Here is a 25,937-nt window from a genome sequence, read left to right on the forward strand (position 1 = left end):
GCAAGTCGCCCCGAGGTCGCCCGAAAGTAGTACAGGAACCTTTTTTCTGAGTCGGAGCGACTCGAGTCGCTCCTCTCAGAACGGTTCCATTGTACAGAACGGGGGCGACTTGCGGGAGCGAGGCGAGGCGAGTCGTGTCGCCTCGCATCGCCCGCTGTGTGAACCGGCCCTTAATCACCAGCCAGTCCGTTGAAAACCAAATCAACCCTCCATTAGTTTAAATGAGCTGATGGGCTGCTGCTGATTGCATAACCCGCTAATTCCAGCAGCAAGAGTCCACAGATTCTGCAACAAACTGTCCGTAAAAGGAGCCTTATAAGGCATCTGCCCTGCATATAAACAATATTGGCAAAAGTATTGGGATGCCTGCCTTTACACACACATGAAGGCTAATAGCATCCCAGTCTTAGCCTGTAGGGTTCAATATTAAGTTGGCCCACCTTTTGCAGCTATAACAGCTTCAGATCTTCTTGGATATCTGTCCAAAAGGTTTAGGAGCGTGTCTTCGGGAATGTTTGACCATTCTTCCAGAATAGATTTGTGAGGTCAGGCACTGATGTTGGACGAAAAGGCCTGGCTCGCAGTCTCCACTCTAATTCACTGCAAAAGTGTTCTATCGGGTTGAGGTCAGGAAATGAATGAATGATTACTGGTGAATCTCCCCTCCACCCAGCGACACCCACCATGTAGGTCCTGGGCAACATGGGGGGGGGGGGAGGGTGCATTGGAAAGGGGGCACAAAGCGGTCACAGAAAGTGATCTGGTGGTTGTAGTATAACCACCAGATAGCTTTCATTAGAACGTAGACAGTCAGCTTGTGTACACATTACTGGCGCCTGTGTATAAAACCCCTTGCTGCCTCACTGCCACCCTTTTACTGCCACTGTTGTAAGACATACAGCAGTGGCAATAAAGGGGTTAAAAAGGTTGTACTCTATCAAGTGATTTTTATGGAACTATGCAATATATATATATATATATATATATATAAATATATATACAGTGGTGTGAAAAAGTGTTTGCCCCCTTCCTCATTTCCTGTTCCTTTGCATGTTTGTCACACTTAAGTGTTTCGGAACATCAAACCAATTTAAACAATAGTCAAGGACAACACAAGTAAACACAAAATGCAATTTTTAAATGAAGGTGTTTATTATTAAAGGTGAAAAAAAATCCAAACCATCATGGCCCTGTGTGAAAAAGTGATTGCCCCCCTTGTTAAAACATACTATAACTGTGGTTGTCCACACCTGAGTTCAATTTCTATAGCCACACCCAGGCCTGATTATTGCCACACCTGTTCACAATCAAGGCATCACTTAAATAGGAGCTGCTTGACACAGTAAGGTCCACCAGAAGATCCTTAAAAGCTACACATCATGCCGAGACCCAAAGAAATTCAGGAACAATTGAGAAAGAAAGTAATTGAGATCTATCAGTCTGGAAAGGGTTATAAAGCCATTTCCAAAGCTTTGGGAATCCAGCGAACCACAGTGAGAGCCATTATCCACAAATGGCGAAGACATGGAACAGTGGTGAACCTTCCCAGGAGTGGCCGGCCGCCCAAAATTACCCCAAGAGCGCAGCGACGACTCATCCAAGAGGTCACAAAAGACCCCACAACAACGTCCAAGGAACTGCAGGCCTCACTTGCCTCAGTTAAGGTCAGCGTTCATGCCTCCACCATCAGGAAAAGACTGGGCAAAAATGGCCTGCATGGCAGAGTTCCAAGGAGAAAACCACTGCTGAGCAAAAAGAACATCAAAGCTCGTCTCAATTTCTCCACAACACATCTTGATGATCCCCAAGACTTTTGGGACAACATTCTGTGGACCGATGAGACAAAAGTGGAACTCTTTGGAAGGTGTGTGTCCAAGTATATCTGGCGTAGAAGGAACACTGCATTTCATAAAAAGAACATTATACCAACAGTAAAATATGGTGGTGGTAGTGTGATGGTCTGGGGCTGTTTTGCTGCTTCAGGACCTGGAAGACTTGCCGTGATAAAAGGAACTATGAATTCTGCTGTCTACCAAGAGATCCTGAAGGAGAATGTCCGACCATCTGTTCGTGTACTCAAGCTGAAACAAACTTGGGTTCTGCAGCAGGACAATGATCCTAAACACACCAGCAAGTCCACCACCGAATGGCTGAAGAAAAACAAAATGAAGACTTTGGAGTGGCCTAGCCAAAGTCCCGACCTGAATCCTATTGAGATGTTGTGGTATGACCTTAAAAAGGCCGTTCATGCTCGAAAACCCTCTAATGTAACTGAATTAGGACAATTCTGCAAAGGCCAAAACGCTTGATTGCAGTTGTTGCTGCTAAGGGTGGCCCAACCAGTTATTAGGTTTAGGGGGCAATCACTTTTTCACACAGGGCCATGATGGTTTGGATTTTTTTTCACCTTTAATAATAAACACCTTCATTTACAAATTGCATTTTGTGTTTACTTGTGTTGTCCTTGACTATTGTTTAAATTGGTTTGATGTTCCGAAACACTTAAGTGTGACAAACATGCAAAGGAACAGGAAATGAGGAAGGGGGCAAACACTTTTTCACACCACTGTGTGTATATATATATATATATATATATATATATATATATATATATATATATATAGTCAAAAATATTTGGACACTTGCCTTGACACCAACATAAACTTTAATGGCATCCTAGTCTTAGTCTGTAGGGTTGAATATTGAGTTGGCCCACCCTTTGCAGCTATACCAGCTTCTAACTCTTCTGAGAAGGCTGTCCACAAGGTTTACGAGTGTGTCTATGGGAATTTTTCACCATCCCAGTCTTTATGGACCTTGCTTTGTGCACTGGTGAAAGTCATTTGGTGGAGGTGGGATTATGATGTGTGGATGTTTTTCAGGGGTTGGGCTTGGCCCCTTAGTTCAAGTGAAGGGAACTTTTAAGGCATCAGCATCCCAAGACATTTTGGACAATTTCATTCTCCCAACTTTGTGGAAAGAATTTGGGGATGGCCCCACCTGTTCCACCAATGCATAAATCAAGGTCCATAACGACATTGATGAGTGAGTTTGGGGTGGAGGAACTTGACTGGCCTGCACTCAACCCAATTGAACACCTTTGGGATGAATTTGAGTGGAGACTGCAAGCCAGGCCTTCTCGTTCAACATTAGTGTCTGACCTCACAAATGCACTTCTGGAAGAATGGTCAAACATTCCCATATACACACTCCTAAACCTTCTGGATAGCCTTCCCAGAGATGCTGAAGCTGTTATAGATGTAAAGGGTGGGCCAACTCAATATTGAACACTACGGACTTTGATTGGGATGTCATTAAAGTTCATGTGTGTGTAAAGCAGGTGGCCCATTGCTTTTGGGAATATACTGTACTTTCATTTATCCAAAATGACCTAGAGCACTTAGTGGGGAAATTCAAATTTTCCCCTCCTGCCTTATCTGTTGATTTTCAGGTGATGAGTCTACCATTAACACGCTTCCTGTCCCAGGATGACCACTTTCACCCAATGCACTGAATCTATGGGGGAGCAATGTTTTCACCTTAGGATGATTGACTGATTTGGACTGCAAATACCCCCCCCCCCCCATTACTTTGAGAGGAGGTGTTTTGTAGTGCAGCAGATAGCTGAAAAAGCTTACAACACTGTTTGAGAGTTCAGATTAGTCCAATGGGAAGTTACAGTCACTTTGGATTTCTGGCAGGTTCAACTTTTTTTTCTGTACTTAGCCTGAAAAGTGAAAATGAATACAGCCATCTCATTTAAGTGCCCAGTACTCGGTGATCTCCTCTAATCAATACTTATCATCTAATGATGTCTGGTATACCAGCAGAGTACTTGTTTATTAAAATTTTGTAGACAGGAGCACTTTAATGTTTAGTAATAATTTCAGTTTTCAGTTAGACTCCTGTTCAAAAGCAATTTGATTTCTATCCGTCATCAGTGACTGAATGAAACTATTGATTTTACTCTAATCTTACTCTCAGAGCCGTTAATTGTGTTGGCGCGATAAAATGCATATTGTATTACTCTGCCAGGATGATGAGCCTAACACACGCTGTGCCCAGTCATTGGGTGCCACCTCTATTAGTCTGTAATTTCAAACCATACAATCAGTCTATTAAGGTTTTCTTAATTCCTCTTCCAGAGACATAAATGGCAAACTTTAAGGGTCACGCCCTGCCGGGCAGCTTCTTCCTTGTCTTCGGCCTGTGGTGGTCTGTGAAATACCCACTCAAGTACCTCAGCAACAGAGGAAAGGAGAACTGCCACCCCAGCAAGTGTTACCAGCGCCTGGACCTCATTGAGGGCATAGTGAAGGCTGTGTTTTCTCTCATAGGTAAGACCTGGAGGTGGGTAGCAGAAATTCTAGTCTGGATATAGCTACTTAACCAAAATACTTTATTCTCAGAGGATCCTCATTTGTTATGAAAGCTGGCTCCGCATAATGTTTCTCTGCAGAGATTTCCCAAAGTTTGAATTTGGGAGACACCTTGAAAAAGCATCACAGGCGATCACAGTTTTGGCCTCATTGCCCTTGATTGTTTCATGTTTTTAGGCACATGCAGCACCCTTTGCTCTCAATACTAGATTTCCCAGTGCTCCTATCAAAATATCTACATGGGAGCAGCCTTTTTTGCTCAATATATTTAGGCTGTAGTAACTGCTTAGACGTACTTTAGTTCAGCGGCCCACCAACATTTTTTGGCACAAATGCAATTTTTTTCCCTTAGGGGTGGGACTTTAAAGTCCCAGGCTTGTGACAAAACTTTGTTATAAAATATAAAATGTTAATATTATCAAAAAGTACATGTAGCAGAGCAAAAAAGTATTAAAACACAATTTTATGCTTAAAATTACTCAGCTAATACATAGAAAAATGGCAAAAACAAATCATGTATATGGATATAATGCGAAAAACAAACTCAAGGCATCAAAGTGGGTTCTTATATACATGCTCTCAGCCTTGTGGTCATTTGTGAGTATGTTTTTTGTTCTTTGGCTTGTTAATAAATTATTTTAGGGTGTAATGCGCTACACTTTAAAACTTTTTTGTGGTGGTCTCAAAAGATTCCCCAATCGGAAGAGGACAGCATTCCAGTGGCTTTGCCTATTATATACATGTGAAGGATCATGATGCTGTTGAACCAGATTTTAAGGCAGCGCCTGTTCTTTGCATGTGTCATCGACTTTGTTTTTTGTGCATCTTTATGAGATGACAGCACTCAAAGGTCATTTCATAAATGAAACAGAAAATATTATATAAGCCAGTGTCTGAAATGCGCTGTCTTTTTCCAGTTTTTTGCAATGGTATATGATCTCTTTTCCTTTCAGTACTTTATCTGCCTGTTACCTTTTTTTAAATCTTGTAATTGACTAAAAAACTTGATAAAGCTTTGAGTAGGAAATAAAAAAAAAAAAGTGTGTGCCGTTTGTGTGTACTGCATTTGGAAAAACCTTTACTATCATTCAGCTCTTACAGAAATGTCGAACATCCAGTATTTCTGGCTGGAGTACACAGATCACAGCGGGTTGTTAGCTCGGCGCCTCATAATTTGAGAAAATATTTTGTATTCTTTTCACACTGCATTCTGTGAGTGGACGAAGGGAGATTATGATGCACCTCCTCCATCCACAGAATGTCTTGCATTTGTGAAAAGAATGCAAGATGTTTTCTCAATGGATGAGGTGCTGAGCAAACCACCCACTATGATCTGTATATTCCAATTTGAACTGTGTGTGTCTCAGCAGCTGCTGTTTGGTTTGTTACTGTAATGCCATGTACACACGATTGGATTTTCCGACAACAAATGTTGGATGTGAGCTTGTGGGCGAAAAGTCCGACCGTGTGTATGCTCCATCGGACATTTGTTGGTGGACTTTCCGCCAACAAATGTTGGCTAGCAGGTTCTCAAATTTTCCCCCAACAAATGTTTGCTGTCGGACTTTCGGATCATGTGTACACAAGTCCGTCACACAAAAGTCCACGCATGCTTGGAATCAAGTACGAGCCGGAAGAGCTCGATCTTGTAAAACTAGCGTTCGTAATGAAGATATCACATACGTCTTGTACGTCAATACGTTCGTAATTGTTGGCCAACATTTGTGTGACCGTGTGTATGCAAGACAAGTTGGAGCCAACATCCTTCAAACAAAAATCCACGGTTTTGTTGTTGGAAAGTCGGATCGTGTGTATAGGGCATAAGAGCAGAATGAAGGTAAACATTTTACCAAATGCAGCAACATACACAAATGGCACACACTAATTGATAGTATTTTTTATTTTTTTTTGCAGTGCAAAAATTGTTTTTGTCCGGAGTTTTTTTTTGGAGCTGCCATATAAATTTGGGCTCAGATTAAAATGAGAGAGGTTAAACCCTGGTTTCAGGTCACCATTGTACCCTCTGACTACTTTGGAGCTTTGTGTAACAAGGGTTGGAAAGGAGAGAGGATGGCATAACATGTCATATGATCAGCAGATGGGAATTCAGTGCTGTTTTATCAGTTCAGCATTGAGACATGCCAAACTGCATTCAGAAAACTGTAATGAGTGTGGCAGGACACTTCATACCTTAGTGGGAGCGATCAAACATTCTTAATGACTTTGGTTTGCAGCAGTTCCAAGATTGTGATATTTGTGGTAAAGCATTAGTAGCCAAATATCATATTATTAATAATTTATTGTTCAGGTATACTGGCAGAGCAGTTTGTACCGGATGGCCCTCATATGCACCTAATTAATGGTGAGGAGCACAGCTGGGTGAAGCTGATGAATTGGCAACATTCTACGATGTACCTCTTCTATGGCCTCTCTGGAGTGGTGGACATCCTTACCTATTTTCCTCTTAATGTTCCACGGGGGCTGGACCGTCTCTCACTGGCGCTGGCTGTTTTTATTGAAGGTAAGAAGGCTAATTATTATTTTTTTATTTTTTTAGGTCTTCACTTAAAGTGTATCTGTAAGCTAAATGTTTTGATTATTTGTTTTTATTCTGGATATATAAGAAAATGGTTAATCATGTTTAATGTTACTATTTTTATTTTTTTGTGCATGAAGGAAAATCCCATCATGATGATTTGTCACCAGAACTAGTTTCCCCATTGTTGATTGTTTTTTATATTGCTAAAGATAGCGGCGTAGTTGTGCTTTATGTACTGTGAACCATATTTATCAATTAGTCTGAAAAATAAATCTTTGTTGCTTAGAGCAATCAATCTGATTATGTCTTTCATATTCCCAAGCAGCATATAAGAAAATGTAGAAAAACTTCTCAATGGTTCTTAAGGGCACACACATTGTTGAGCTAAATAAAGTCCATTTGATTTATTGAAAGTTATTTTAGCTTTTTTATGCCTGTTAGTCTGTATTCCCACTTTGGCTTCTGAACACCTAGGGGGTTGATTTACTAGAGTCTCAGCTTCAAACATTTGTGATTAGATGAGGTAGCCATAAAAGTGAAAACAATATCGAGTTGATTTACTAAAAATGGAGAGTGCAAAATCTGGTGCAGCTCTACACAGAAACCAATCAGCACCCATTTTAATTTTTTTTCATCAAAGCTTAACTGAACAAGCTGAAATTAGAAGCTGATTGGCTACAATGCACAGCTGAACTAGATTTTAGACTCTCCATTTTTATTAAATCAACTCCATATTGTTTTCACGTCTATGGCTACCTCAAATGATTACAAATGTTTTGAAGCTGAGACTCTAGATATTGCTTAAAATGTTTAACTTAGTCTTTGATAGGTCCCTTTACCAGGCAGTAGAATTCTGAATAAGTTACTATTTATTTCCTTCTATTTTTCATTATAACCCCGTCATTCTTCTCTTGACAGGTCTCCTATTCTATTACCATGTCCACAATCGGCCCCCTCTGGATCAGCACATCCATTCCCTGCTGCTCATAGCAGTCTTTGGTGGCTCTATCAGTATTATGATTGAAGTGTTTCTAAATGACAACGTTATCCTGGAATTATTCCGCTCTAGTTTAACTATCCTCCAGGGAACTTGGTTCTGGCAGGTAGGTGCCCACCCAAGAGGGCATCAGGCAACGAAAATAACATTAATATATTTAAGTCAATTGATGAAAACTATGCCGAAAATCAATCCCAATTTTCATCAACGAACGAAAACAAGATGAAAATATGAAGGAGGGACATTTACCCACCTGAACTTCAGTTTTCTTTAGAGCTACGCCTATCTGTTAAAACCACAGCCCCATGACTCTATTGGCAAGCTGTATTGGCTCAGAGACGCAGGCTCTCACCAATCCTTTCCCTCTCCTATGCAGTTTCACACATTACACTCAATCACATTATCTCTTTGACATCCTCTGCTGGCCTTTTCTAAATCCACAATACAATTTCATCCCCAGCCTATAATGATAGCACATTAAAGTTTAAGCACCTCCTGCCCACAGTATAGGCATATGACATCACCCCAGTCTCACAGCAGCGCAGCGATTACAGGCATGATGTATACCTGGGACAGGGTGCGACCCCAATCTTGGTAAAGAGCTGATGACGTGGCTCTTTACCCTTGTGATCAGCTGATCACATGTAAGCAAAGAAATGCAGGTTATCGGCTCTCCTCGCCTCACACTGGCAGAGCTAATCAGTGGCATTTCCTCACAGGGGAGACCTGTACATATAATCAGTGCCCTGATTATCAGTGCAGCCCCCATAGTGCCCAACAAAGATGCCAGTCAGTGCCCATCAGTGCTGCCTTTCAGTTTCCATAAGCGCTGCCTATCAGTGCCCATCAGTGCTGCATATTATGTCCATCTCATCAGTGCCCTTCAGTACAGTCTCATCAGTGCCCTTCAGTGCTGTCTCCTCAGTGCACATCATTGAAGGGGAAAAAATATTTATTTTTGCAAAATTGCTACAGAAACAAAATTTTAAGTCTTTTTTAAAAAAAATAAAACATTTTGTAATTAAATACCATCAAAAGAAATCTCTAATAGTGTGAAAAAAAATTATAAAAATTGAATTTGGGTACAGAATTTCACGACTGCAAAATTGTCATTCAAAGTGTTACAGCGCTGAAAGCTGAAAATTAGTCTGGGAAGGAGGGGGGTAAAAGTGCCCAGTATTGAAGCGGTTAAACATGTATTGCACTACCACACAGGAATAAGTAGGGATATCTACTAAACTGCAGAAAGAAAAACAAAAATTAAGAAAAGCTCTAATTTTTTTTTCTTAATATTTAATGTTGGTAATACATTCAGGTAATATGTGCAATGGCATTACAGAGAATATATAATGTTTGCGGCATATATAATGTTTGGGTTTTTTTAGCAAAAAAAGTACTTATTTTAACTTGTAAGCAACAAAAAAAGGCCTCGTCTTCAAGTGGTTAGTACAATAAATTATAACATGTTATTAGATTCTTACTCCAGGAGTATATAATGAGTTTGGCAATTCCAGAGAAATACTTAAATGCCTCGCCAAACCCCCCCCCCCCCCCCCCCCCCCCCCGCTGGAAGTCACATGCATCTTCGCCCTTCTTCCTTCCAAGTCCGTGGACTCTGGCTGTGTGACTGGCAAGAACTGTGTGACATCACTCCCGTGCATGCGCGGGAGCCACTGGTCACGGTGCAGTGCTCTGAAGAAACAGCACAGGCGGCCGCTCCTTCAGAGCACATGCACCAATGTCGTCATCGGCACAGTATACATTAAATATCTCCTCTTTGTGAAAGTTATAGAGTCCACAAGCTATGGTGCCAATATCTGAAAATTGATCACACCTGAAGTACTGACGGCCTATTTCAATTCTTGAGACCCTAACATGCCATAAAATTACAAATACCCCCCAAATGACCCCTTTTTGGAAAGAAGACATTCCAAGGTATTTAGTAAGAGGCATGATGAGTTTTTTGAAGTTGTCATTTTTTTCCCACAATTCTTTGCAAAATCAAGATTTTTTTTCCTTTTTTTTTTTTCCACAAAATTGTCATATTATCAGTTTATTTCTCACACACAGCATATGCATACCACAAATTACACCCCAAAACACATTCTGCTATTACTCCCAAGTACGGCGATACCACATGTGTGAGATTTTTACACAGCGTGGCCACATACAGAGGCCGAAAATGCAAGGAGCACCATCAGGCGTTCTGGAGCATCCAGGACAATTCTGACATTTCTCTCCTACATGTAGAAATCATCATTTATTTGCTAGAAAATTACATAGAACCCCAAAACATTATATATATTTTTTTAGCAAAGACCCTAGAGAATACAATGGTGGCCATTGCAAATTTTTATCTCACACGATATTTGTGCAGCAATTTTTCGAACGCGTTTTTTTTGGGAAAAAACAGTTTTGTGCTTAAAAAAAAAACAGTAAAGTTAGCCCAATTTTTCCATAAAGTGAAAGAAGAAGTTATGCTGAGTAAATAGATATCGAACATGTCACTCTTCAAAATTGCACATGCCCGTGGAATGGCGCCAAACGTCGCTACTTAAAAATCCCCATAGGCAACGCTTTAAAAATGTTTTACTGGTTACATGTTTTGAGTTACAGAGGAGGTCTAGGGCTAGAATTATTGCTCTCGCTCTAACATTCACATGTGTGGTTTGAACACCGTTTTCATATGTGGGCGGGGCTTACGTATGCGTTCTCTTCTGCATGCGAGCACATGGGGACAGGGGCGCTTTAAATTTTATTTTTATTTTTAATTGTTCATTTTACTTTATTTATTTTAGTTTGACATTTTTTTCCCCAAAAATAAATTTTTGATTACTTTTATTCCTATTACAAGGAATGTAAACATCCCTTGTAATAGGAATATGGGATGACAGGTCCTCTTTACAGTGAGATCTGGGGGTCAATAAGACCCCACATCTCACCTCTAGGCTGGGAAGCCTGAAATAAAAATTAAAAAAGAAATAAAAAGATTCTGGCTTTGATCGTATTGGCGAGTTGGTAGAAGCACCGGAGGGCGGTGGGGGGGCGTCTATGGCTGGGTATTGCAGGGTATCACTGAGTATGGCTGGGTATCTCCGAGTATGGCTGGGTATCTCCGAGTATGGCTGGGTATCTCCGTGTATGGCTGGGTATTGCAGGGTATCTCCAAGTATGGCTGGGTATGGCAATTTATGGCAGGGTATTGCAGAGTGTTGGCGGGGTATTGCAGAGTATTGGCGGGTATTGCACAGTATTGGCGGGGTATTGCAGAGTATTGGCGGGTATTGCAGAGTATTGGCGGGGTATTGCAGAGTATTGGCGGGTATTACAGAGTATTGGCTAGTATTGCAGAGTATTGGCGGGTATTGGAGAGTATTGGCGGGTATTGGAGAGTATTGGCGGTATTGGAGAATATTGGCAGGTATTGGAGAGTATTGGCGGGTATTGCAGAGTATTGGCTAGTATTGCAGAGTATTGAGGGGTATTGCAGAGTATTGAGGGGTATTGCAGAGTATTGGCGGGTATTGCAGAGTATTGAGGGGTATTGCAGAGTATTGGGGGGGTATTGCAGAGTATTGGTGGGTATTGCAGAGTATTAGCTGGTATTACAGAGTATTGCCAGGGTATGGAGGGGTTAAATTTGGTGAGCAGCGATGTGGGCACTGCAGATGCAGCCCACAGCGCTGCTGACACCGATCTCTTTCCCCTCCGCTGTACCGATCGATGTTATGACGCCGGTTTGTTTACAAGTGATTACTCCGTCATTTGACGGAGCAATCACGTGGTAAACGGCCGAGATGAGCGGCCGTTTTCCGTGATGCGCCGGGTCCACTGGACCCGGCGGTCATGGATGCTCTCGTGTGTGCGCCCCAGGGGGCGCGCGAGAGCAGAATTCTGGGAGGCCGTTAATTAATGGCCTCTCAGAGTTAAACAACCGCACTGAAGCCGTTAATCGGCTATGGGCGGTTGTTAAGTGGTTAATGTAAACTGTGCCGATAACGACATTGGCGCATGCACGGCTGCCTGTGCTCAGAAGGAAGAAGGGCGAAGATGGATGTGGCCTCCAGCGGGGGGGGGGGGGCTGGGGGCGAGGGCTTTGTTTGCAGGTAAGTGTCACATAATGTGCTAGTATGCATTGCATATTATGCCTTTACACAAGTAAGAATAAAGAAAAAAAGCAGAGTTTACTTCCTGTTTAACTAAAGCCCTTGGCCTCTGTGATTCTGCTTTATCCTGGTTCTCCTCCTACCTATCTCAGCGCACTTTCAGTGTCACTTACAACTCCATCTCCTCTGCTCCTCTTCCTCTCTCTGTTGGGGTACCTCAAGGCTCTGTCCTTGGGCCCCTCCTATTCTCGCTCTATACCTCTTCCCTGGACCAGTTGATAACCTCCAATGGCTTCCAAAACCACCTCTATGCCGATGGCACCCAGATCTATCTCTCCACTCCTCAACTCACCCCCCTCGATCTCCTCACGGATCTCAAACTTACTTAATGACATATCGGTATGGATGTCACACCACTTTCTCAAACTCAATCTTTTAAAACTGAACTTGTAATATTTCCTCCTTCCCGGTCCCCCCCCCCATGACTTCACCATTAAGATCAACAGCACAACCATTGGTCCCTCCACACATGCTAGGGTGCTGGGCGTAATCCTTGACTCAAACCTCTCCTTCAGCCCCACATCCAATCACTGGCTAAATCCTGCCACCTTAACCTCCGTAACATCTCCAGAATTCGACCCTTCCTGACTAATGACACCACAAAGCAACTTATTCACTCTTTGATTATTTTCCGCCTTGACTACTGCAACTCTCTCCTTAATGGCCTGCCCTTACGCAGGCTATCCCCCCTCCAGTCTATTATGAATGCTGCTGTTAGACTAATACACCTCACTAATCGATCTGCGACTGCTGTCCCCCTCTCCCATCCTCTGGAATTTCCTGCCCCGGTATATCCGATCAGCCCCTAACCTGTCCACCTTTAGGAGATCTCTGAAAACTCACTTATTCAGGGAAGCCTATCCCACACCCACCTAACTGTCCCCGAGCCACCCCCCATCAAATCATTCCATGCGTCTATTACCTTTTGTACCACCACCCCCTCCCTTTTAGAATGTAAGCTCTACAAGCAGGGCCCTCCTGTCCCTTCTGTATTGAACTGTACTGTAATTGTGCTGTCCCCCCTCTACATTGTAAAGCGCCGTGTAAACTGTTGGCACTATATAAATCGTGAATAATAATAATAATTTTAATTGACTAAAATGTACTGGTGTCAGAAACCATGAATCAGACTGAGACAGAAGTACAGTTAAATCACACTTGTTTAATAATAATAAAAAAAAGGTAAATAAAATAAATGTAGTCAAAATATAGCCAGAGTTCAGGAACCAGAATGGATAATCAGAACGCCAAAATGTCAGGGAGCCAGAGAACAGTATAGTAGAACAGCAAGCAGGATCTGGAGCCAGAAGAAATGTCAGCCAAGCAAGTCTTTAACAGGGACACAGGAGAGCATCTCTAGAGATGTGCATCTGCAACATACTCCTCCATGGCCTTATCCTCCAAGACCAACAAAGGGTAAACCTGGCCACAGGGGGTATGGCACCAGGTTGAAGATCAATTGTGCAATGATACGACCGGTATGAAGGTAAACTACTGGCTTGACCTTTGTCAAAGACATTGGTAAAATTGTAGTACTTCTCTGGCAAGGAAGTGAAGAGGTGCACAGGACCTTTTGCTATCTTCTGGAAGCATGTCTTACTGCATTGTGGCGACCAGGAGAGAACCTCAGCACGAAGCGAATCAAAGAGGGGTTGTGCCACCAAGGATAACCAATAACCAGCAGGTGATGAAATAACTTGGAATTAGATTATCTCATGGTGAAGAGCCCCTACGGCCATGGACAATGAAACAGTCTCATGAGTCACATGGGCAGGCTGTAGAGGTCTCCCGTCAAGAGCCTCAATGGCAAGTGGAGTGTCAAGCAGCTGCAGCAGAATTGAGTGCTTCGATACAAAGGCAGCATCAATGAACAGTCCTGCAGCCTCAGAGTCGATTTAAAGCCGTATCTCGACGGACAACTCAGCCCTAGAAAGGGCAACCAAAACCAGGGGCTTATCCTTCAGGATAACTGGGGATGAAACAGCACCACCTAAGGTCTGTCCATGGCAGGACCACAAGGATCAGGCATTCCCTGGATGGGTAGGACAAGACTTCAAAAAGTGACCTGCTTGGTCACAATAAAGGCATAATCTCTCCCTCCTCCTAAGAGTTCTCTCATCTGCAGAGAGACGCGTGAAGCCCAAGTGCATGGGTTCATCCTCACTGACCTACTCGGTGCCCAGGCCAAGGCTCTCTCAGAAAGAAAAGATATCACAAAACCCACTTTGCGTCTATCCGTGGGAAACACCTCAAAGTATATCTCAACCTGGTTGAGAAACCCTCAGCTTTGGACTGGATCACCTCCAAATCGCTGAGAAAGTGGAGTGGAACCAGACATACTACTTATAAAGGTAATACTTGAGGTAGGTGTCTGCACAGAGACTGGAGCAGCAGCAGGGATGGCCTGCAACACAGGTTGTACCGGAGCAGCCACAATGGGAGATTCCAGGTAAGCCGTGGGACTCAGGAGCATTTGTAATGCCATGGAAAACTGATCCATGCAGTGATCCTGCTCATCCATCCATCTGGAAAAAATATTACCAACAAGTGGATTGACTGCATCTTCTGAATTCATGGCCTTCGCCTACTGTCAGAAACCATGAATAAGACTGAGACAGAAGTGCAGTTAAATCACACTTGTTTAATAATAATAAAAAAAAGGTAAACAGAGTAAACGTAGTCAAAAAATAGCCAGAGTTCAGCAACCGGAATGGACAGTCAGACAAGCCAAAACGCCAGGGAGCCAGAGAACAGCGTAGTAGAACAGCAAGCAGGATCTGGAGCCAGTAGGAATGTCAGTCAAGCAAGTCTTTAACAGGAACACAGGAGAGCGTCTCTAGAGATGTATACAAAAATCAGTGTAGTGCTAAATAATGTGACCATATGAGTGGAAACATCTATGCATGTGACAAAAAAAAAATTAAACACATAAATGAAGGGACTGGTAACTAAAAGTGGCCAGTACACATAAATGATAATATGGTGAGTGTGGACACTCAAACACATGCAATGAATACGTACACATGTGAACACATATAACAAAACATGTGATAGTGAAACACAATGTGGTATCACAAATGATATGTATCCAAAAAAGTGCGTAAAGATAGGAAAAAATTATTTTCCCCCAGTTTCCAGACAGGGTTTTGACATATGATCCAGATGGACCGGTTGGAAAGCCTGTAGACACTTCAAATGGATTCACAGATAAGAAGTTGGGTACTCTTACCGGGTATGGTGAACACACATGCCATAAGGCAGTGGGTCAAACGAGCATAAATCCTTAGTTCCTGGTGATACGAAGATGCCACGCTGGATACGATGATCGATTTATGACTCCAGACAGCAATGGACACCCGACACCCAAGCCAATCCAAGGAACATTGGTATAGGAAAAAGGACACCAATGCCCAAATATAGGATAAAAAAGAAAAATGGGCTCCATATGGCGCAGGTCAACCAAATATGGTTTATTGAAGTATAAAATATCATACAACGAAATGCAGGATATATCGTATTAAAAGTACCATGTAGGGTCATTAGTTAATTAGTAGGGGGATTTTAGTAGTTAAGGTCACCATCAAGGAGGGTTCTTCCTTTGTCTGAAAAGGTAAAGACATTCTAGAGTGACCAGGTCTTGGAGTATCGTTCCTGTTGGCTTTGCGCCATCAGAACTAGATCTTCCATTCTACCTATTTCCTTTACTTTTCGACTTTTTACTTTCCACATCCCTATTGTCGGGGGTTGCGGGGATTTCCACTTAAGAGGATGCAAGCTTTAGCAGCGTCGAGAAGGTGAAGAATAATAGATTTTTTGTATATCTTCCCTGGTATATTGGAAGTATGTAGGAGGAAGAATGCTGAATCATTCAAAATTTTGTGGTCTGTAAATTTTTGGAGGATGCGTTGGACCTCCATCCAAAAGTGTTATAGTTTAGGGCAGGTACAAAAAATATGTATGATGGTGCCCTTGTCTCCCTGGCATCTCCAACACTGATCAGAAGTGTCTGAAAATATTTTTTTCAGTCTCACTGGGGTTCTGTACCACCTGGAGAGAATCTTAAAATTGGTCTTCTGTGTTCTCTTGATTTTTACGTAAACCTAAGAATGTGTTGTCGTGTTGTACTGAAAGTTTTAACTAGGTCATGTTCCCATTCCTGCTTGTAGTTCAAAACGTGAGGCCCCACAGGGGTAAGTAATCATTTCACCTTACAACCAATTCGTACTGGATTAATTTAACGCATTTTACAAACGATTCACATTGGATTAATTTCATTCACCTTACAATTGATTTGTAACGGATTCATTTAATACAGTTTACAACCGATTCATATTGGAGTAATTTCATTTACAACCAATTTGTATCGGATTTATGTAATTTCACTTACAAATTAGTATCAGATTAATTTCATACATTTTACAACCAATTTGTATCGGAATTATTTCACCTTACTACCGATTCATAACGGATTCATTGCATAAATTTTACAACCGATTCATCAGAGTTATTTCACCTACAACCAAATCATATCAGATTTTTTCATTTCACTTACAACCGATTCGTATCAGACAAATTTCTTACACTTTCAGGCACAGTCACAATCGTTCATGGTTATAGTTCAATCCTACATATTCAATTTTCTGCTATCCTTATTTTTTTGTCTGCCAATAAGGTCACCTTTCTTGCAATTGTTGCAAGCATTTCTCCAGTGGCACAAAATCCGCCAACTCATCATCTCCAGTGGCATTCAGTCGAGCCACTCACCTTTTTCCTTCTGTAGTTTCTCCTTTTAGGTCAGTCAAATTCAGGTTGTTCCATCCTACAGCAGGTTGGACGTTATTTCTTCAGGTAAAAAAAACAAAAAACACACAGGGGTCGCATCTCCACCAGGGCCAGGTGATTTAAAGTTCAGTTCCAGGCTTTTTTTGTTTACAAAAAGTTTAGCTGCTGACTTTTAATAAACAGACACTTACCTGTTCCACGGTCCAGCAATGCGGCCGCACGGAGCATCGTTCCTCCCTTCCTCCTCTCCTCTCCTCGGCGCCTCCATTGAAATTGTGGCCACCCGCCAGCCGCTCTTCGCTCTCCCAGTGGACAGGCAATCTTCTGGGACCTTTCCCGTGTCCCACAAGATTGCCGAGAGGGAGGGGCCACCTAGGGGGATAGAAGGAGCCGCTTAGGTGGCCCGTAAGCAGAAGTAGGAAGTAGGACAGGAAGTCCCACTCAAAACTAAGCACCCACGGTCCCCCCCCCCAAAAAAAAATGACATGCCAAATGTGGCATGTAAGGGAGTGAGGAGTGCTTAAAGTGGAAGTTCCACTTTTGGGTGTAACTCCGCTTTAACAGGTATATAATAGGAAAAAAAAAATGGACTTGTATGTCACCCTTACTACAGGTTCCCGGTCGACTGAGTTTTAAACCTCAACTAGGACTTCACTACTAGGATGCCAGTCAGGTGTGTAGTACATGGGTCCCTGTCTGACATCATCCTGCAGCATCCTTTTACTAAATGTTTACTTCACATACACGACTGAACTGCTCATTGGGGTGTTAGTTACTGTCACGTTTCTTTTGTATGTCACTATGTTTTCGAAGAGCAACCCTTCACCTATGCAGATATGGTCGCCAAACGACTGGGCTTGTTGATAGTGCAAGCATTGGCAGACTAAGCTCACATCACGAACTACAGAACGCAACATTCCTACTTGGGCTGTACCAGACTTCAGCTTCTCGCCCCAGCACGCCCCGGGGGTCTGGTCTACAGGTTTGTGCTCAGCACAGACAGGCACCCTAAGCTATCGGTTACCAGGCCAGTCACCTCCTGGCTTACTTTGGTTGCCATGCACTCTTTTGAGCTTTCTAAATTTCTACTCAACAGCGTTTCAATGCTTCAGAACGCAACCCGGCTTCCCTACTGCGCCTGTCAATCCTTTTCCTGTCCTTCTCATTTTCCTTTGTATCAAAATTTTCTGTATCCAACTCTGCTTACTATCATACTTCTACAACTATTCTTAAGCGCACGCCCCTCTCCTTGACTTCAGCTGGAGCCATGTCGCAGGCTGGCAGTGAAGACTTCACCTTCGCCTCTGTTACCCTCCAGGAGGTCAGAGCGTGGCAGCGTGCCATCTCTCAAGGGATGGACCATCCCCAAGCTCACAGCGAAGCTGCAGCGTAGGAGTGTTCCCTACCCCAAATGACCAGTCAATTTGTCATTCACAGCTCTGAAAACGAAAAATTAGTCTGGGCAGGAAGGGGGGTTCAAATACCCTGTATTAAAGTGGTTAAAAGATACCTGATGTTTAGTTTCTTAATGTGTTACTGTATTCTGTTTTTATCCTCTTATTCAGGGACATCCATTATGAGAGAAATATGGGGTATCCTGATTCTTAGTACATTCTGGAAATGCTGCTTGCCTGTCTGTCTTTGCCTTCAGCACTTATAAAGCACCTAACTTTGAACAAGTATTCTATACGTAAAATCACTGCTCATACTATGTTTTTGAGGACAGTAACTCAGAAGGCATTTAAGCCAAGGGTTCAACATGACAGCCAGGAAGGTGATATTTTCAGAGGGAAGTAGTTATCAGTGGTAGCCCTGTATTTATCTCACATTGATTTTCATTATATAAGCTCGGTTGTCAATATCACCCAAAGTCATCTAAATTTGAAGGCCTCAGTCATGTTTTATACTCTTGCAGATTGCGTTTGTGCTGTATCCGCCAGGAGGAAGGGCTGAGTGGGACCAGAAGGATCACGAAAATATTATGTTCATTACCATGTGCTTCTGTTGGCATTATGCTGTGGCCTTGATGATCATGAGTGCCAACTATTTCCTGGTCTACTGGTAAGTAACGGCAAAGAAAATGGGATCCAATTGGGATTAGGGCTTTGTGTGTGCCAAAACTGTGGGCTCCGCCTACTGGCGGAGTTTCATTATGCAGGCAAACACAACACTAGGACAGACTGAGAGAGTAGAGATTGGTAATGGAGCAATTTGCCCCAAAGGTCAGCCTTATCTGTGTGGGGGCTAGCAATGGGATGGTCTCCTTCACACTAAGTCAATTTTAAAGAGATTGACTACTGCGCAGATCACCCATGTAACAAAAAGGGACATCTCTAGCACGTAACTATCCTGCAGGAGCATAATGCTGCCAAACCATCATGGCTGTTTCTGCTGAATTCTTCCAATAGTACCTTTTTACTACAAAGACATGACACATGGCACCCAGGGCCATCTTAAAAGCATCATGGACCCCTGGGCAAAGTAATGCCCACTTCAGCCCTGGAAGATTTGGCTGCTGAATGACCAGGCCATTTTTTTGCGAATCGGCAATGCTTCGCTATTAACTGACAATTGCACGGTCGTGCGATGCTGCACCCAAACAAAATTGACGTCCTTGTTTTCCCACAAATATAGCTTTCTTTTGGTTTTTGATCACCTCTGCGGTTTTTATTTTTTGCGCTGTAAACAAACAAAGAGTGACAATTTTGAAAAAACAATATTTTATACTTTTTGCTACAATAAATATGCCCATTTTTTTTTTTTTTTTTAAAGCAAATTTTTTTCTCATTTTAGGCCGATATGTATTCTTCTACATATTTTTGGTAAAAAAAATTGCAATAAGCGTATATTGATTGGTTTGCGCAAAAGTTATAGCGTCCACAAAATAGGGGATAGATTTATAGCATTTCTATTATTATTTTTATTTTTTTCTAGTAATGGCGGTGATCTGCAATTTTTATCGAGACTGCGACATTATGGTCGACACATCGGACACTTTTGACACATTTTTGGGACCATTGTCATTTATACAGCGATCAGTGCTATAAAAATGCACTGATTACTGTAAAAAAAGGGAAGGAGTTAACACTAGGGGGCGATCAAGGGGTTAACTTTGTTCCCTGTGTATGTTTCTAACTGTAGGGGGAGGGGACTGGAAATGAAGTGGGTGCTATATGACTTGCTGCGGCTTCTAATGCAAAATGTGAGAAGCAATGAAATCAGAGTAAGTGATTTCAGTACAGGAGAGGAGCCTGTACAACTGTGCAAGACTGAAGGGAAAGCTGGAGTTCAGCTCTAACTGATACATACTGGCACTGGTAAATTTGGCCTGGGCATCAGTGTCCAATGACCTCAGGGCATGTTCCCTTTGAGTTGAAAATTATGCTGTTTTAACATAGTATGTATAAAACGTGGGTTGCGCTAACTATTTAAATTTCACACTATTTTACGTTGTTTTACAAACCCCACAAAGTTCCGTGCATATATGAAAACCTCCCTAGAAGATATTAAATATTATGAAAGTGCTATATGCCAGTATAAGTCAAACACATACAAAATATTGGCACCACTGCAGAGCTACCCACTTAACCCGTGTTTGGGGGCTCGCCACCCCTGCTGTGGTGTCAAATAATTAAAGTGCAATACAGTGCCTCAAAACACAAAAAATTATATTGTATATCAAAAACAAACAAAAAAATCAGTTACAGAGTACTATGGATATCCCAAGTGAGTGATCACTCAAATATTAAACAATTAATTCAAGTGCTCAATGCATATTATAATTGTGCGATCACTCCAGTGCTGATCAACAACTCCTAATTTAAGGTGCTTCTTTTTATGTATAAGGTGCTTCTTGTATTCACCACCAAGTGATTCCACCACCACCAGTTGAAATGGCCACTCACCAGATGAAATCTGTGTATGCGCCTTTAGTTCATTTAGGATAAGTACTCCTTTTAGGGGTTCCACCAACTGCCTCTCCAAACAGGAAACAGAAACCTCTCGTGCTAGTTTTTCTCACAAAAATATATAAGGGACCATCATAGTGCAGTATATCAAACAAATTTATTTAAAAGTGTTAAAATGACAAAATTTACACTCACATGTGCTTGTGCCTGAGCCGGCACCAAGCATGTTGAGCCGTGTACATGGGGATATGGGTTAAAATCTGTCCCCCTATACTCTCAGTTCCCTCTGGATAGTAATGTGCGCTCCACGGTAATCTAGTGCGTTCCAAACTTCTCCCTCGTACACCGGAAATGGTAAACGGAGATCCCAGCAGCCGCTACGCATTTTGAAAGGTTCGTTGCGTCATCGTTGCGTCATGTTTCCTGATGACGCAACAAACCTTGCGTAACGCGTAGCGGCTGCTGGGATCTCGGTTTACCATTTCCGGTGTACAAGGGAGAAGTCTGGAACGCACTTGATTACCATGGAACGCACATTGCTATCCAGAAGGAACTGGGAGTATAGGGGGACAGATTTTAACAGATATCCCCACGTACACGGCTGGACATGCTTGGTGCCGGCTCAGGCACATGTGAGTGTAAATTTTGTCATTTTAACACTTTTAAATACATTTGTTTGATATACTGCACTATGATGGTCCCTTATATATTTTTGTGAGAAAAACTAGCACGAGAGGTTTCTATTTCCTGTTTGGAGAGGCAGTTGGTGGAACCCCTAAAAGGAATAGTTATCCTAAATGAACTAAAGGCACATGGCCATTTCAACTGGTGGTGGTGGAATCACTTGGTGGTGAATAAAAGAAGCACCTTAAATTTGGAGTTGTTGATCAGCACTGGAGTCATCACACACTTAGAATATGCATTGAGCACTTGAATTAATTGTTTAATATTTGAGTGATCAATCACTTGGGATATCCGTAGTACTCTGTAACTGATTTTTTGTTTGTTTTTGATATATAATATATTTTTTTGTGTTTTGAGGCACTGTATTGCACTTTAATTATTTGACACCACAGCAGGGGTGGCGAGCTCCCAAACACGGGTGGGTAGCTCTGCAGTGGTGCCAATATTTTGTATGTGTTTAACTTATACTGGCATATAGCACTTTCATAATATTTAATATCTTCTAGGGAGGTTTTCATATATGCACGGCACTTTGTGGGGTTTGTAAAACAACGTAAAATAGTGTGAAATTGAAACAGTTAGCGCACGTTTTATACATATGTTGAAATTAAATTTGTTCACAGTGTGACATTTTTATACCAGGTTGCAGCAAACTAACATATAGATTGGTATTTCCTTTTTGCGCCGGTAGATTGTTTATTCTGTTTTATCATAGGTATTACTAAAGATAAATTAAAAATTAAAAACAGACTTTTCAACATTAGTAGGCAATATGTGTATAGCATGTGTGACGAGTTTGGGAGTGAAAATCAGTTCACACACCAATATTAAAAGAAATGTGTTTTTCCCCAAGGTTAGTGAGCAATATATTTGAGATGGCATTCAAAATTTCTTATAAATGAGATTCCTCCATCCTAACTTCCAGTGGGTTGTTTTGGTGAAATTGGCCCATATCATTGATCTTACAAAAAAGATAAATCACAAATATATATATATATATATATATATATATATATATATATATATATATATATATATATATATATATATATATATATATGTATATGTATATATATATATATATATATATATATATATATGTATATATATATATATATATATATATATATATATATATATATATATATATATATATATATATATATATATTATTTATATTATTTATATTTCATTACATCTTTTTTTTCCCTTTCCAGCTGTTTGAAAAAGAGTAAAAAGATTTCTAGTAATGGCAGTATCAGCATTCGGAAGTTAAATACAAGCAACACGGAGGCACAGGCAGCCTTGCTTGCTGCATCGGATGAAGAATAAATCCTGAAATACCATGTCCAGGGAAAGACTATCCATCAAACTTCTGTGTATAAAAACAAGATTACTAATGATGGAATTAACAGCACAATCTGCATTGCACAATTCTGTATGGTACATCTCACTCCCGGATATGAAGTTTGTGTTGGAATGTTAATAATGGAAAATGAACAAGGAATTGTTCCCTATTACTCCTCAACTGTATCATAGTGCAGACAATGGACACCAGGAACCAATCAACACTCTTCACTCAGGACTATCATTTCTGTAAACTGTATTACCAAAAGTATTGGGACACCTACCTTTACATGAACTTTAATGGCAGCCCAGTCTTAGTCAGTAGGGTTCAATATTGAGTTGGCCCACCCTTTGCAGCTATAACAGCTTCAACTCTTCTGGGAAGGCTGTCCACAAGGTTTAGGAGTGTGTCTATGGGAATGTTTGACCATTCTTCCAGAAGCGCATTTGTGAGGTTAGGTACTGATGTGGATGAGAAGGCCTGGCTTGTAGTCTCTGCTTTAATTCATCCCAAAGGTGTTCTTGTTCATGATCGTGTAAAGGCAGGTGTCCCAACACTTTTGGTAATATAGTGTGTGTGTGTGTGTGTGTGTGTGTGTGTGTTTAAATAAAAAAAATTTAATTTTTGAAGAAGAAAAACACGAATAGACCAAAATTATTCTGATTACTCTCTTAATAGTAAATATCAGCCTTATTACACTATATTTAGCAGTAAAGCAAATGGGAAAAAATGTGTGCTTAGCATGTTTAATAGTACTAAGATTCTCCACAAGAGGGCAGTGCAACATCAGCTTAGGCGGCTACTCATAAGACAGTACAGTAGATAACCTGATGCCCAACCTCAGTCCAGGGGCTGTATGTGGCCCTCTGGCCCCTGTTGACAATAGTCTGTTTTTTTTCAAAGGTGGATAGTTGGGAAAGGAGGGATTATTGCGGTGCCAAAACACTCGAAAAAATAGCAATTATCATATATAAATGTTATTACAACATGATTGAACAAAAAATTCACACTACAAATGAATACAGATAATCAATTAAAGTTTGGGGAGCACAACGATATTATGTAGGTCTGTTTTTTTTCATTACCTACAATTTTGGGGCAGTTAAAGAAAGTATTTTTTTAAACTGGCCTTCTAGTAATTAAATGATCGATCTCTTTCCTACTCTCTTACTTTTTCTGTGATGTTCATTCCTATCTTTTTTTTTCTTTTATGAGTGAAATAATAAATGTGGAACAATTAATTTTTCAAGACAACCACCGGGGAACACAAATCTTACAGCGTAGTAAAGGGGGGCGGGGGTATAACAGTTCACGGTCACGGTCTCCAAAAAACATGTCTGCAGACTTTCAATATTATTCCTTTCACTGACTATTATGTGTGGATCCTAGGTGAAGTTAGGAACCACACTTGAGGTTCTCTGTGTCGAATTTGGGTAGCATTTGAGTTATTTATTTAGCAACAACAAATTCTGGAAGATTAAGGCACAAATTGGTGGAATAACGAAGGATTTGTTTGCTTATGTCTTCACTCTTTTCAAATTGTATGCTCGTTTTTGCAGCTCAGGACATTTAAAGTAATCATGACTTGTATAATACAAATATCTAATTTTTGGAATCTCTTGCACTTCTATGTTTTTAAATGACATGTGTGTACATGGGTTTAGGATTGTTATCCAGTAATGAATAACTACTTCCTGGAGCCACCTTACACGTACTGCTAGTGGGCTCTAAGAAGACATGTAAGTAGCTGAATTGAAAAGGAGGCGCAGGACATACATGACAGGGTGTAAGTGGCGTACAGTGAGGAATAGCTTAAGAAAAAGGAGGGTGTTTAAGAAAAGATCTGGTCTTACCGGATTGGAGGGCAGGATGAGACGGGGGGGGGAGTGGTATGTACGGTTTAAGATAGGGGTGGAGCAGAGGTCATCAGTCTCTGGGGGAAGAAGCGTGGTGTAACGTTCCCTCCCTTCCGCCCTAATGGAAGTGTTTCCTGTGTTTTGGTGCGAACTACTAAAGAGTGGCGTTATGGTTGGCTCCTATGACGATAGGTATGAAAAACATGAGGTATTGTGAAAACGGTGGGACCTATCTCAGGTATGGAGTCCTCCCGGTTGGTCTGGTTTCAGTCTAGATTACCGGGTAATAAGTTGGTGGGGGTCTGTGGTCAGTTAGTGAGTCCTCGAAGATGATTGTGGCGGCTGGGGACAGATGCTAACTAAAAGGTATCACAGACTCAAAAGTTGAAGATGGGGTCGTCATGGACCGCCAACCAAGTATTTGGGTTGTAGCTTGAATATTTTAAATAATGGTTATAGTTTATTTGGTTTTTGTTAATAAAAGGCCAAACAGGCCATTTACATCCAATAAGGTGTCAGCGTCATTATTCAATAGTAATGGTAAGGCTTCATGCATGTGTGGATTGGGGTAGTAAGTTATCTGACTACCCTAGTCTTGGATATTTCAAAAATTAAATAAGTCTGTAATAATAAAATCCTAACATGCTCCATCTTATGTCATTAAAAAAAAGCACCCTAAGGCTAGGTTTACACTAATGCGGTTGCAATCTTTGCACATTTCCCACAACAAAATCAATTCAAATCGCACGCCCCTTGCAATCTGCAGTGAGTGTCAGTGCAATCCTGCTGACACTGCAAATGCAGTGCATTTGCCGGTGTCTTGTGAAATAGGGTCCTCCATCAGATGCTGTCCCCTGCGTACTGCGCATGCGCAGTACACAGGAGCACAGATTCCGAAAATTGCAGAGGACGAACGGCGCCTGCGCCGTGAGTCCAGGTTCTATCCCCACTATCCAAGTGGACATAGAGTTAGAATAAAAAAGAGCCGAGCGCAGCGAGGCCGAGCCCGAAGCGTGGCGAGCGAAGCTCGCCCGCGAGGGGCCCTCTAAAATTCTAAACCCTATGTCCGCTTGGATAGTGGGGCTACCTCCTCCACTCACGGCGCAGGCGCCGTTCAGCTTCGGAGATTTTCCGAAGCTTCGTCTGCTCCGTACTGCGCATGCGCAGTACGGAACGGACACATATGGATGGCCGGACTCTATTAGGCAGAACACCGGCACAGGCTGGCTTGTACAAAAGGACCATGTGATCAGGTTGCAGCGTGGTTCCATGCGCACG

At 41.7% G+C, this 25,937-nt stretch overlaps 1 protein-coding gene across 1 annotated transcript in view; it reads left to right on the forward strand.

Moving 5' to 3' along the window:
- Positions 1-25,170, forward strand: part of TMEM45B (transmembrane protein 45B) — a 32,133-nt gene extending 6,963 nt beyond the window's left edge. The window contains exons 2-6 of the mRNA XM_077457871.1: positions 4,146-4,337; positions 6,688-6,900; positions 7,837-8,021; positions 18,779-18,924; positions 22,673-25,170. Of these exons, the coding sequence (XP_077313997.1) occupies positions 4,154-4,337; positions 6,688-6,900; positions 7,837-8,021; positions 18,779-18,924; positions 22,673-22,787 (843 nt within the window). The 5' untranslated portion in view covers positions 4,146-4,153 and the 3' untranslated portion in view covers positions 22,788-25,170. The remainder of the gene's footprint in view (positions 1-4,145; positions 4,338-6,687; positions 6,901-7,836; positions 8,022-18,778; positions 18,925-22,672) is intronic.
- The last annotated feature ends 767 nt before the right edge of the window (positions 25,171-25,937 follow it).

Source organism: Lithobates pipiens, unplaced genomic scaffold (genome assembly GCF_037356315.1).
Source record: "Lithobates pipiens isolate NorthernLeopardFrog02 unplaced genomic scaffold, aLitPip1_a1.2 Scaffold_27, whole genome shotgun sequence".
Classification (NCBI taxonomy): Eukaryota; Metazoa; Chordata; class Amphibia; order Anura; family Ranidae; genus Lithobates; species Lithobates pipiens.